Consider the following 13,789-nt stretch of genomic DNA (forward strand, 5'->3'; position numbering starts at 1 on the left):
ACTTAGAACAGTGCTTTGCACATAGTAAGCGCTTAATAAATGTCATTATTATTAGACTGTGAGCCCAGTGGGTAGGGATTGTCTCTGTTGCCGAATTGTACTTTTCAAGCGCTTAGTACAGTGCTCTGCCCACAGGTACCCCACCCCTCTGCTCCCTAGCGTCTACATGGCTCAGGACTTTCATTCATTCATTCAATCGTATTTATTGAGCACTCACTGTGTGCAGAGCACTGTACTAAGCGCTTGGGAAGTACAAATTGGCAACATATAGAGACGGTCCCTACCCAACACCGGGCTCACAGGACTTGCTAGCTGTAGGTGGTACCTAGTTCAAGTTTACTTCTAAGTAGAAATGTGATCAAAACAGTATTTTCAATAACAAATCTCTCTTTCTGAAACACGCTTGCCGGATGTAAACACATCTTGCCCCTTTTGTCTCTCGTTCTTTTTTTTTTCTTCAGTAGGTATTTGTTAAGCGCTTACTATGTGCCAAGCACCGTTTTAAGCTCTGGGGTAGATACAGGGTAATCAGGTTGGCCCACGTGGGGCGGGATTAGAACCCGCACCCTCTGACTCTCAAGCCACACTGCTTTCGTCACTTAGACTGTGTCATGCGGGACAGGGGCTCTGTCCCACCTTATTATCTTGGATCTATTTCAGGGCTGACACATAGTAAGCGCTTAATGAATGCTATTTTTTTTTTTTAAAAAAGATAGCCATCCAGTTCAGTATTGGCAGAGATCTAGGATACTCTCTAGCTGTGGCTTCAGGCTAAAGAGGTGGCTATTTTCGGAAAAATTAAGGGAATAGCGGCAGACATCAAGGCTATCCCAAATTTAGGGAGCTCCACACCTTCCTGGAAAGTGGTTTACTTCAACTCAATCCTCCGATACCTCAGCCACTTGCCTCCTTCTCTCTGTGGTCCGGCATGATGACAGCGTGGCTTAGTGGAAAGAGCACGGGCTTGAGAGTCAGAGGATGTGGGTTCTAATCCTGGCCCCGCCACCTGTCTGCTGTGTGACCTTGGGCAAGTCACTTAACTTTTCCGTGCCTCAGTTATCTCACTTGTAAAATGGGGCTTAAAAGCGTGAGCCCTGCGTGGGCCAACCTGATTACCCCGATTTCCCCAGCGCTAATCAATCAATCAATTGTACTTATTGAGCGCTTACTATGTGCAGAGCACTGTACTAAGCGCTTGGGAAGTACAAATTGGCAACACATAGCGACAGTCCCTACCCAACAGTGGGCTCACAGTCTAAAAGGGGGAGACAGAGAACAGAACCAAACATACCAACAAAATAAAATAAATAGGATAGAAATGTACAAGTAAAATAAATAAATAAATAAATAAATAGAGTAATAAATATGTACAACCATATATACATATATACAGAACAGTGCTTAGCATGGACCAACTTTCGAATTTAATAAGTACCATTATTATTATTATTGTTATCTCTCTGAGAGGGCATTGCCAGGAAGAGAGGGGTGACATAGTGGTGGTGGTGGTAGAGTCAGAGGTGGGTCCTAATTCTGCTCAATCAATCAGTCAATCGTATTTATTGAGTGCTTACTGTGTGCAGAGCACTGTACTAAGCGCTTGGGAAGTACAAGTTGGCAACATATAGAGTCAACAGTGGGCTCACGGTCTAAAAGACACATCTTGTCTCTTTTATCTCTCGTTCTTTTTTTTTTTCTTCAGTAGGTAATTGTTAAGTGCTTACTATGTGCCAAGCACTGTTTTAAGCGCCGGGGTAGATACAGGGTAATTAGGTCAACGTTGACGATAGGAAGTGGAGCAGAAATTTAAGGGTGAATCTCTTCTCCCCCTTCTCGCCATCTTTCATTCAGTCAGTCGTATTTGCTGAGCGCTTTCGGGGTGCAGAGCACTCTACTAAGCGCCTGATCCCCCAATTCATCCCCCACTCATCCTCCAACAACAGAAACCCCACTGAGCAAGGTGTCTTAAGCCCCGTACCCTGCTAGATGGATGGCCCTTCTACCACAAAACACTTCTAGAAACTAAACCCATTCACACTGACAAGTTCAGAAAACCTAGTCCATTGAATGTAAAACTACAAAAAAAAATAGGGTTTTCTTTGAGTGTCAATGGATTTCTCTTGAATGCCTGTTTTGAGGTAGTATTTTGAATATCTTGGATGGCACTGTGAGGAGACAGGGCTGTATGATAGGCACAGCACTGCTTGGGAACCAGAAACACACGAATTCCAGTGTCAGCTTTGCATGAGCTCTCCTAGGGATTCCTTGGAATTTCAGCGAACAGGAGACAGTTTTGTTAGCATCGTAATCGTCTCTAAGCAATTTGCAGGCCCTTTTCTTTAAGTTCTCTGAGTAGTTGCAAGTTGCAATGAAAAGTTAATGAAATTCCTTAAAACCCTTCCATCAAGTTCATAATGAATCCTTCCAGTATATTGAGTATAATGAATAGTTACAATTTCTTTATAACATGTCATTAGCTTTGTTCAGCGGGGAGATGAATTATTGTGAAAGACGGCTCCTCTGCATGAACAGTAGCTCCTTTTTGGAAGTTATTAAGCATTCATTAAAATTAGAGGCATTAAAATGCCAAAGCAGCTTCCAGTTGAAAAATTAGGGTGTGATTCCCTGGCATCTCACTAAAATAACTAGCTTCCTTAAACTCTTTTGGGATGGAAACACAGAGAACCAGGTCTCTACCTATCCCAGCACTTAGTACAGTGCTTGTCACGTAGTAAGCTCTTAACAAATGCCACAACCACAATTGTCTCTATAATGCATTTGCAACAGAAGCATTTGTCACCCTCTGGGAAGTAGTGTGGCCAATGGAAAGAAACACAGGCTGGGAGTCGGAGGACCTGGCTTCTAATCCCAGCTCTGTCACATGCCTGCTGTGTGGCCTTGGGCAAGTCACTGAACTTCTCTGTGCTTCAGTTTTCCTCGTCTGTAAAATGGGGATTGAATGCTTGTTTCCCATCCTGCTTAGACTGTGAGTACGATATGGGATAGGCGCTGTTCCTGACCTGATTATCTTGTACTGGTTATCTACTCCAGGATGGTACATGATAAGCGCCAAATACCACAATTACCACAGTTATTTAGAATTGAATAAGTGCCCTGCTTACCTATCAATCAATCAATCAGTCACATAATAGGCTTAGCCCTGTACAGCCTATTCTATACTGTCATTCATTCAGTCGTATTTATTGAGTGCTTACTGTGTGCAGAGTACTGTACTAAGCACTTGGGAAGTACGATTCGGCAACAGAGACAATCCCTGCCCAGCAACGGGCTCACAGTCTAGAAGTGGGGAGAAAGTCAGCAAAACAAAATAAAACAAGTAGACAGGCATCAATAGCATCAATATAAATAAGTAGAATTATAGATATAGTCGCATCATATCCTAATCCTCCTCGACCTCTCAGCTGCCTTCAACACTGTGGACCATCTCCTTCTCCTCAACACGCTATCCAACCTTGGCTTCACAGACTCTGTCTTCTCCTGGTTCTCTTCTTACCTCTCTGGCCATTCATTCTCAGTCTCCTTTGCGGGCTCCTCTTCCCCCTCCCAGGGGTTCCTCAAGGGTCAATTCTTGGTCCCCTTCTGTTCTCCATCTATACTCGCTTGCTTGATGAACTCATTCACTCCCACAGCTTCAACTATCATCTCTATGTTGATGACACCCAAATCTACATGTCCACCCCTGTTCTCTCTCCCTCCCTCCAGGCTTGCATCTCCTCCTGCCTTCAGGACATCTCCATCTGTATGTCTTTCCGTCATCTAAAACTCAACATGTCCAAGCCTGAGCTCCTTGTCTTCCCTCCCAAACCCTGCCCTCTCTCTGACTTTCCCATCACTGTAGACGGCACTACCATCCTTCCCTTCTCACAAGCCCACAACCTTGGTGTCATCCTCGAGTCCGCTCTCTCATTCACCCCTCACATCCAATCCGTCACCAAACCCTGCCGGTCTCACCTCCACAACATCGCCAAGATCCACCCTTTCCTCTCCATCCAAACCGCTACCTTGCTGGTTCAATCTCTCATCCTATCCCGACTGGATTACTGCATCAGCCTATTCTCTGATCTCCCATCCTCTCGTCTCTCCCCACTTCAGTCTATATTTCACTCTGCTGCCCGGATCATCTTTGTACAGAAACGCTCTGGGCATGTCACTCCCCTCCTCAAAAATGTCCAATGGTTTCCTGTCAACCTACGAATCAAGCAAAAACTCCTCACTCTCAGCTTCAAAGCTCTCCATCACCTTGCCCCCTCCTACCTCACCTCCCTTCTCTCCTTCTACAGCCAAGCTCACACCCTCCGCTCCTGTGCCGCTAATCTCCTCACTGGGCCTCGTTCTCTCCCATCCCGCCGTCGACCCCCGGCCCACGTCCTACCTCTGGCCTGGAATGCCCTCCCTCCGCACACACGCCGAACTAGCTCTCTTCCTCCCTTCAAAGCCCTACTGAGCGCTCACCTCCTCCAAGAGGCCTTCCCAGATTGAGCCCCCTTTTTTTCCTCTCCTCCTCCTTCTCCCCTCCTGATCGTCCCCCTCCCTCCCTCTGCCCTACCCTTTCCCCTCCCCACAGCACTTGTGTATATTTGTACATACTTAATTCTCTATTTTATTAATGACCAATCAATCATATTTATTGAGCGCTTCCTGTGTGCAGAGCACTGTACTAAGCACTTGGGAAGTACAAGTTGGCAACATAAATGATGTGTATATAGCTATAATGCTATTTATTTATATTGATGCTATTGATGCCTGTCTACTTGTTTTGTTTTGTTGTCTGTCTCCCCCTTCTAGACTGTGAGCCCCTTGTTGGGTAGGGGCCATCTCTGTATGTTGCTGATTTTGTACTTCCCAAGCGCTTAGTACAGTGCACTGCACACGGTAAGCGCTCAATAAATATGATTGAATGAATGAATAATAAAATAAATAGAATAATAAATATGTACATATTTATACACACAAGTGCTATGGGGTTGGAGAGGGGGTAGTGCAGAGGGAGGGAGTCAGCAATGGGGAGGGGAGGAGGAGCAGAGGAAAGGGGGGGCTCAGTCTGGGAAGGCCTCCTGGAGGAGGTGAGCTCTCAGTAGTTTGGCCTATGTGAGAAGGGAGGGCATTCCAGGCCAGAGGAAGGACTTGGGCGAGGGGTCGACGGCAGGACAGGCGAGAACGAGGCACAGTGAGGAGGTTAACGGTGGCAGAGGAGCTTAGGGTGCGGGCTAGGCTATAGAAGGAGAGAAGGGAGGTGAGGTAAGAGGGGGCGAGGTGATGGAGAGCTTTGAATCCATTATGCTTTAGGATGAGCTGTGGGACCTGGAAGCTTCTCAGAATTCACTTCAGATTCACCAGGAAACTCTTCCTTCTCAAAAGGCGATGAAAGGCATCTTTAAGTATGGTCATCCAACAACTCAGGTCTTGAGATACAGGCCCCCCCCCAAATCAGGCACATCATCAGAAACGCCTCCGGGAATCAGCGCATCACTACGGACTGACAGTAAGCCTGAAGAAAACCAAGGAAACCTGACTCACAGTGAAAGATATTCAACTCTGATCCTCACCCCAACCTCATTGCACATGTAAATCTTCTTATACCCTAATAATGATTACCATCAATCATCATCAGTCGTATTTATTGAGCGCTTACTGTGTGCAGAGCACTGTACTAAGCACTCGGGAAGTACAAGTTGGCAACATATAGAGACAGTCCCTACCCAACAGTGGGCTCACAGTCTAAAAGACTATGGTATTTGTTAAGCGCTTACTTACAGTCCGAAGCGCTGGGATAGACATAAGGTAATCAGGTTGTCCCACATGGGGCTCACAGTTTTACAGAAGGTAAGTGTCTCGCCCAAGGTCACCCTACTATTTCCCCTACCTGTAATTTATTTTAATGTCTGTCTCCCCATAGAAACTATAAAGCTTCTTGTGGGCAGGGATCACATCGATCGTATTATATCATAGCGTACTTTCCCAAGCACTTAGTACAGTGCTCTGCACACAGCAAGAACTCAGTAAGTCCCACTGATTGATGATGCTAACATAAAGTGGAATAGTGACACGAGATTCTGCTACATAGGCAGTATATCGTCCAACAGTTCACCCATAGACAAAGAGCTGGAGATCTGGATAAAAATAGTCAGCCTGCTCAAGCGTCATATCAAACTTGTAGTCTACGGGGATGGGGTGTCCAATTTTTGTCTACGGGTGTGAAACCTGGGCCAACGTCAGGCGGCAATACTGACCTCTCAAGCAGTAGCATGAGTGTCACCGGTGAGCCACGGTCGGCATCGAATGGGAAAAAAGAATGGGCCATAGCAAGGTCCGGGATCACCGTCAGTCCACTAGCATCGTGGCAATGATCTTCCCAGTGCAACATCGCCGGATGGAATGTATGAAGAGAATGGTTAGAGAATTCCCATGCAACTGATCAATCAATCAATGGCATTTATTGAGTGCTTACTTTGTGCAGAGCACTGTACTATATGCTTGGGAGAGTACAGAACGACAACAACGATAATAATAATAATGGTATTTGTTAAATGTGCCAAGCACTCTTCTAAGCACCAGGGTAGATACAAGGTAATCAGGTTGCCCCACTTGGGGCTCGCAGTCTTAATCCCATTTTACAGATGAGGTAACTGAGGCTTGCCCAAGATCACACGGCAGACAAGTGGCGGAGCTGGGATTAGAACCCGTGTCCTCCGGCTCCCAAGCCCGGGCTCTTTCTGCTAAGCCGCGCTGCTTCCCTAAGCAGTAGAATTGGTAGAAACATTCCCTGCCCACAGGGAGCTTACAATCTAGAGGAGGACCCAGACATGACTATAAATAATTAATTTATAGACGTGTTTGGGGGCTGAAGGTAGGCCGAAATCCCAGATGCCCATAGGGCACAGCGCTTAGTACAGTGCTCTGCACACAGTAAGCGCTCAATAAATACGATTGAATGAATGAATCCGAGTGCATAGGCGATGCAGACAAAGGGAGGGAGCCGGGGAGAAGCAGCATGGCCTAATGTATAGAGCACGGGCCTGGGAGTATGAAGGATCTGGGCTTTAATCCCAGTGTGTCTGCTGTGTGACCCTGGGCAAGTCATTTCACTCTGTGGCTCAGTCACCTCATCTGCAAAATGGGAATTAAGACTGTGAACCCCATGTTGGACGTGGACTGTGTCCAGCCTGATTAGCTTGTATCTACCTCAGTGCCTGGCACATAGTAAGTGCTTAAAAAATACCATTAAAAAAAGAGAGCTTAATCAGGGAAGGACTCTTAGAGGAGATGTGACCTTAATAATAATAATAATAATAATAATAATAGCATTTATTAAGTGTTTACTATGTGCAAAGCACTGTTCTAGGCGCTGGGGAGGTTACAAGGTGATCAGGTTGTCCCAAAGGGGGGCTCACAGTCTTAATCCCCATTTTACAGATGAGGTAACTAAGGCCCAGAGAAGTTAAGTAACTTGCCCAAAGTCACCCAGCTGACAATTGGCGGAGCCGGGATTTGAACCCAGAACCTCCGACTCCAAAACCCGTGCTCTTTTCCACCAAGCCACGCTGCTCCTCTGAATGTATGATGAACATCCTAAAGGGAGTGGGTATGTATCAGGGGGAAAATTAGAAGCTGATTCCGAATTGATATCCTCACACTTTCCATGAAGGATGATGATAGTCACCAACAGTATTTATCGATTGTCTACAGTGGGCAGAGTTTTGAGCAAGGTACTTGGGACCTCACAGTGCGAGTAGGCGGCAAGATCCCATCTCTTGAGGAGCTAAAATTGATCGGTACAATGCATTGGCCTGGTTTGCACAGGGAAATGTGATTTTGGACGGGGTGGTGGCGGTGGTATTTTTTTTTTTTGGAAACTTCCATTTTTGCTCCCAGTCTTCTTGGGTCCTGCTCCTTGGGCATTACCATTGGGTTCCCTTGGGAACCCTAGCATCAGCAGCTGTTGAATTTACCAACAAACCTTGGATTTTTCCTGTTTCCAGTGCTCTCCTTCAGCTAGTACCTGGTGAATGTCATGGTAGAGCCCAGACAGGCTCGTAGCAGGGGGAGGAGAGAGAAAGGGATTCCCGAACCCATAGCATCTGTCAATGGGGAGGATTCCTGGGCCTGCCAGGACCCAGCAGACTGGCCGAAGGAAGCAGCGTGGCCTAGTGGCTAGAGCACGGGCCTGGGACTCGGTCATGGGTTCTAATCCCGGCTCCGTCACTTGTCCGCTGTGTGACCTTGGGCAACTCATTTCACTTCTATGTGTCTGTAGAATGGGGGTCAAGACTGGGAGTCCCACATGGGACAGGGACTATGCCCAGCCCGATTTCTTTGTATCCACCCCAGTGCCTGGTACACAGTAAGCACGTAACAAATGCTACAATTATCATTATTATTATTTATCATTATTATCATCTCCGACCGGCTGGAAATTGCGGGACAAAATCCTAGCTCCCGCCTCGGACGAAAGAGGTCACCGACCTTTCTGCCATCAAGAGACAAAGGATTTGGGGATCCTTCTCTTCAGATGGATCATTTGTTTTGCTACCTGCCTATGCGGTGATGAGACAGGAATATGAGAACAGGGAACACTTTGGAAAGCACCGGAACGTAGGAGCAACAACCCTTTCTCTTTATCCGTAAAGGGGCGGCAGAGTTATTGAATGAGGCTTTTGTCCATCCGCTTTCTGAGAAGGTATTGTTCGATATGGAGACTATCCAAAGCCATTTTAAGATGATAAACCTGTCAATGGGCAGAAAGACTTGATTTTTTTTTTAAAGAAAGCCCTCTCAAAGCAACACAATTCATCCCAGTAGAGAGATGCCGCGGTATACGACATTTGTAGCCAAGAAGCTTGAATTTTCCCGAAGGAAGAAAACCCAAACAATAGTTCTGTACATTGGGGATGAACAGTTGTGAGGCTGGTACAATAGAAAGAACTTAAACTGTAAATCCCATGAGAGATTGGATTCATTCATTCATTCAGTTGTATTTATTGAGCGCTTACTGTGTGCAGAGCACTGTATTAAGCGCTTGGGAAGTACAAGTTGGCAACTTATGGAGACGGTCCCTACCCAACAGTGGGCTCACAGGCTAGAAGGGTCCAACCAGAATACCATGTCTCTATAAGTACAGTGTTTGGTACATAGTAAGAGCTTGACAAATACTACAATTATTATTACTATCATCATTATCATTATTCATTCACTCATCCAGTCACATTTATTGAGCACTTACTCTGTGCACAGCACTGTACTAAGCACCTGGAAGTTCATTTCAGCAACAGAGACAATCCCTGCCCAACAACGGGCTCGCAGTCTAGAAGGAGGGAGACAGACTTCATAACATGTAAACAGGCATCAATAGCATCAATACAAATTAATAGAATTATAGATATATACACATCATTAGTAGAATAAATAGAATAATAAATATGTACATATATACAAAAGTGTTGTGGGGTGGGGAGGGGGTTAGAGCAGAGGGAGGGAGTTGGGGTGATTGAGGGGGATGGAGCAGAGGAGAAGGGGGGATCAATCTGGGAAGGCCTCTTGGAGGTGAGCTTTCAGTAGGATTTTGAAGTGGGGGAGTGTGCTAATTTGGCAGATGTGAGGAGGGAGGGCATTCCAGGCCAGAGGTGGGATGTGGGCCAGGGGTCAATCAATCAATCAATCATATTTATTGAGCGCTTACTGTGTGCAGAGCACTGTACTAAGCACTTGGGAAGTACAAGTTGGCAACATATAGAGACAGTCCCTACCCAACAGTGGGCTCACAGTCTAAAAGGGGGAGACAGAGAACAAAACCAAACATACTAACAAAATAAAATAGAATAGAATAGATTTGTACAAATAAAATAAATGAATAAATAAATAGAGTAATAAATATGTACAAACATATATACATATATACAGGTGCTGGGGGGAAGAGAAGGAGGTGAGATGGGGGGATGGAGAGGGGGAGGAGGGGGAGAGGAAGGAAGGGGCTCAGTCTGGGAAGGCCTCCTGGAGGAGGTGAGCTCTCAGTAGGGCCGACGTCGGGACAGGTGAGAATGAAGCACAGTGAGAATCATTAGAATAATCATTATTGTTGATTCATAACTGAATAATAATCATAACTGATAATAATAATAATAATAATAATAATAATAATAATAATAATAATCATAACTGAAAGGGAGCCGAAGAGACCATCTCTTCCTGCCAGTAGTTTTGTAGGGTGGAGGGCTTTGGTGGCAAGGGGCTTCAGGAAGTTGGGGTTTCATTCACTGGGAGCCCCCCGCACCTCAGTTGGAGTTGTCAAAATCCCAGAACTTGGAGAGAGAGAGAAAAAGTACTTTCCTTGACCCTGAATCACAGTAGGGTTCCGAAAAGTCATCAGGCAGAGCCAGAGCTGAAGAGAACAGTCTTTTAGACTGTGAGCCCACTGTTGGGTAGGGACTGTCTCTATATGTTGCCAATTTGTACTTCCCAAGCGCTTAGTACAGTGCTCTGCACATAGTAAGCGCTCAATAAATACGATTGATGATGATGAACAGGGAGAAGAGCATTTTCATCACCAATAGCACTGCCTAAGCGGCTTCAGAGGAAAGAACTCTGTTCTAGGCCCTTATGAACAGGTAAAAGACATATTCCCGACTTTTTAGGGGCTTACAACCTTGTAGGGGAGACCACCTGTCTATATCATCATCATCATCATCAATCGTATTTATTGAGCGCTTACTGTGTGAAGTTGGCAACATATAGAGACAGTCCCTACCCAACAGTGGGCTCACAGTCTACATGTTTTGTCGCCTATGTGTTTTGTTTTGTTGTCTGTCTCCCCCTTCTAGACTGTGAGCCCATTTTTGGGTAGGGACCGTCTCTGTATGTTGTCGACTTGTACTTCCCAAGTGCTTAGTACAGTGCTCTGCACACAGTAAGTGCTCAATAAATACGATTGAATGAATGAATGAAATGATAGTAATAGTAATAATTATTGTTATTATTATGCCATTTGCTAAGCACTTACTGTTTGCCAAGCACTGTACTAAGTGCTAGGGTAGATACAAGATAATCAGGTTAGGTAGAGGCCCTGTCCCCCATGGCCTCACAAACTAAGCAGGATTTAATCCCCATTTTATAGATGAGGAAATTGTGGCAGAGAGAAGTTAAGCGACTCGCCCAAGGTCACACAGCAGACGAGAGGCAGAGACGGGATTATTACTACAACTTCTAAGGGGGAAAAGAGGAGGGGCAGGGAGGTGGAAGAGAGTGGTCTCATATTTTCTATTCCTGCACCTTCACTATTGTCTTTTGACGTGGTCTCTACACCGAAACACCTGCCAAATGTTCCCAGTGCTAGGCCAAGGATGGATCACTTAAAGAAGCAGCGTGGCTTAGTGGGAAGAGCACGGATTTGGGAGTCAGAGGTCGTGGATTCTAATCCCGGCTCCACCACTTGTCTGCTGTTTGACTTCGGGCAAGTCACTTAACTTCTCTATGCCTCAGCTCATCTGTAAAATGGAGATTAAGGCTGTGAGCCCCATGTGGGACAACCTGATTACCCTGTATCTCCCTCAGTGTTTAGAACAGTGCTTGGCACATAGTAAGTGCTTAACCAATGCCATTATTATTATAATTAAATCAAATCTGTTGCCACTGGGCAGCAGTGGCAAATGATGGTAATCCCGGCATTGAAAACAGCATGGGGAGTGGTCTCCCCATCTAGACTCTAGTTCCCATGGGAAGGGAATGTGTCCATTAACTCTGTTGCACTATGCTCTCCCAAGCACTTAGTACAGTGCTCTGTACACTGTAAGCACTCAATAATTACCATTGATTGATTGATTGGCATAGCTTGATAACGCATGGGCCCAGGAGCCCAAATGAGCTGGGTTCTAATCCCAGTTCCGCCCCTTGTCTGCTGTGTGATTTTGGGAAAGTTGAGACACTGCTCTGTGTCTCAATTACCTCATCTGTAAAATGGGGATTAAGATTAATGGGGACATGAACCATGTCCAACCTGATTAGCTTGTATCTACCCCAGAGCTTAGTACAGTGCCTGGCACATAGTAAGTACTAAACTGGGCCCACAGGGCTAATCCAGCTTCCGCAGCGGAGCTGGAACTTCAACTCCCAACTCGCCCGCAGAGTATACCCCATGTTCTCGGAGTGGGCCAGAGGAGAGATGGGGACACCCAGCACATTGGGGGGTTGAGGAGCTTTATAGGCACTATAGCCAGGCTGCAGAGATGCAGTCTGCCAGGAAAGGACACTAAATAGAGCTGACATCTTGGTTTCACTCACGGCCCCTTTCTGGATCCAAGGATGAGGGAAGCCAAGTTACGGCTGCTCAAAAAGCTGTGACGGTGAAGCCCTCAGTAGCCAGTCCTATAGAGAATCAATCTGCCTTTTTTATCCACAATTCCTTTTTCCTAGAGTATATATCTCCTCTAGGGTGGTCTGTCAGCATCTCAAACTCAACCTGCCCAAAGGTGAACTTCTAATCTTCCATTTTATACCCCCCTCACCTTCCAGCTTTCACATCTCTATTACCTCCCAATCTGCCTCAGAGTGGTGACATCCCTGACTCCTCACTGTCATTCGGCTCTCGCATCCACTCAACTGCTAAATTCTAGTAATTCTTCCTTCAAAACATTGTGAAAACCCATTCCTTCCTCTTTACCAGGGTTAAAGTATGTATCGTATGGTTAGACTACCCTCAAAGCCTGCTTACTAGTTGTTCTGCCTTTTCCTGCTTCACTCCAATCTTCACGCACATCTCCCCTCTTCTTGAAGCCCTCCATTTGTTGTCTATCTGCTTCAGCATTAAACATAAAGCTCCTTACTGTTGGCTTTGACTCTTTCCATCGGCTCTTTCCATTTTGACATATTGGCCCACCTCCTTCCCCCCTTTAGTGGGAAGCAAATCCCCAAGTTTCTTGCCATGGGTGGCCTCTGTTCATTCTCCTCTTGTCTGCAAACCCTGCAGGGCCATTTCAGCATGATCAGGCCGACGTTATCAAACAGATCACACTTGCCCAACTTCACCTTCACAGAAACCATGGGAAAATTCTAAAAACTGTGAAACTCAAGAGTGTTGTGTAGCAGATGTATAATCCTCCCCTAGAAAATGGAAAAATTAAGCGGGCTAACATTTTGGGGCCTTCACAAAAAAAATCCATGGTGAATTTACTGAGGTAAATAGTACAGATTTTCCTTAAACTGAATCGGTAATTAACCCTGTTTAATTTCTTGTTCGTTTAGGTCGAGATTTAATCTGCATTCAGTCGATGGATGGGATGCTTATGTTGTTTGAACAAGAGAGCTATGCTTTTGGCCGATTTCTACCTGGATTTCTTCTACCCGGCCCTCTCACTTACAATTCCCGAACAGATTCCTTCATCACTGTTTCTTCTTGTCGACAAGTTGAGAGTTACAAGTAAGTGACGATGCGAACTTTTTAACCCAGTGGTTTGCAGAAACTTCGTTGTTGAGTAATGGATTTTTAAATATCATGAATAGTCTAGAAAGTCTGTTTTCTGGGAAACATAATGGGATGTGGCAGAGATGAAGAAAAAACCTTTCAGGAATAAGTTCTCCTTGCTTTTAGTAAATTTTGATTGATAGAGGACTTAAATTTGCAGTCGAAATTATCTTAAGTTGCGGGGAAATTTGGTGATAGGAGGCAATGGCAAAAAGGAAAACAACACATGGAAGGTAAAACTCAATCAGTGGGATTTTTAGAGCACTTACTGTGTGCAGAGCATTTTACTGAGCACATGGGAAAGAAGTAGCATGGCTT

At 45.4% G+C, this 13,789-nt stretch overlaps 1 protein-coding gene across 2 annotated transcripts in view; it reads left to right on the forward strand.

Annotated features, from left to right (window-relative positions):
• BBS9 (Bardet-Biedl syndrome 9) overlaps nucleotides 1-13,789 on the forward strand; it is a 478,097-nt gene that overhangs the window by 100,607 nt on the left and 363,701 nt on the right. For both annotated transcript variants that reach the window (XM_038771136.1, XM_038771144.1), the window contains exon 6: nucleotides 13,252-13,426. In XM_038771136.1, coding sequence (XP_038627064.1) covers nucleotides 13,252-13,426 — 175 coding nt within the window. The remainder of the gene's footprint in view (nucleotides 1-13,251; nucleotides 13,427-13,789) is intronic.

Source organism: Tachyglossus aculeatus, chromosome 2, assembly GCF_015852505.1.
Source record: "Tachyglossus aculeatus isolate mTacAcu1 chromosome 2, mTacAcu1.pri, whole genome shotgun sequence".
Taxonomy (NCBI): domain Eukaryota; kingdom Metazoa; phylum Chordata; class Mammalia; order Monotremata; family Tachyglossidae; genus Tachyglossus; species Tachyglossus aculeatus.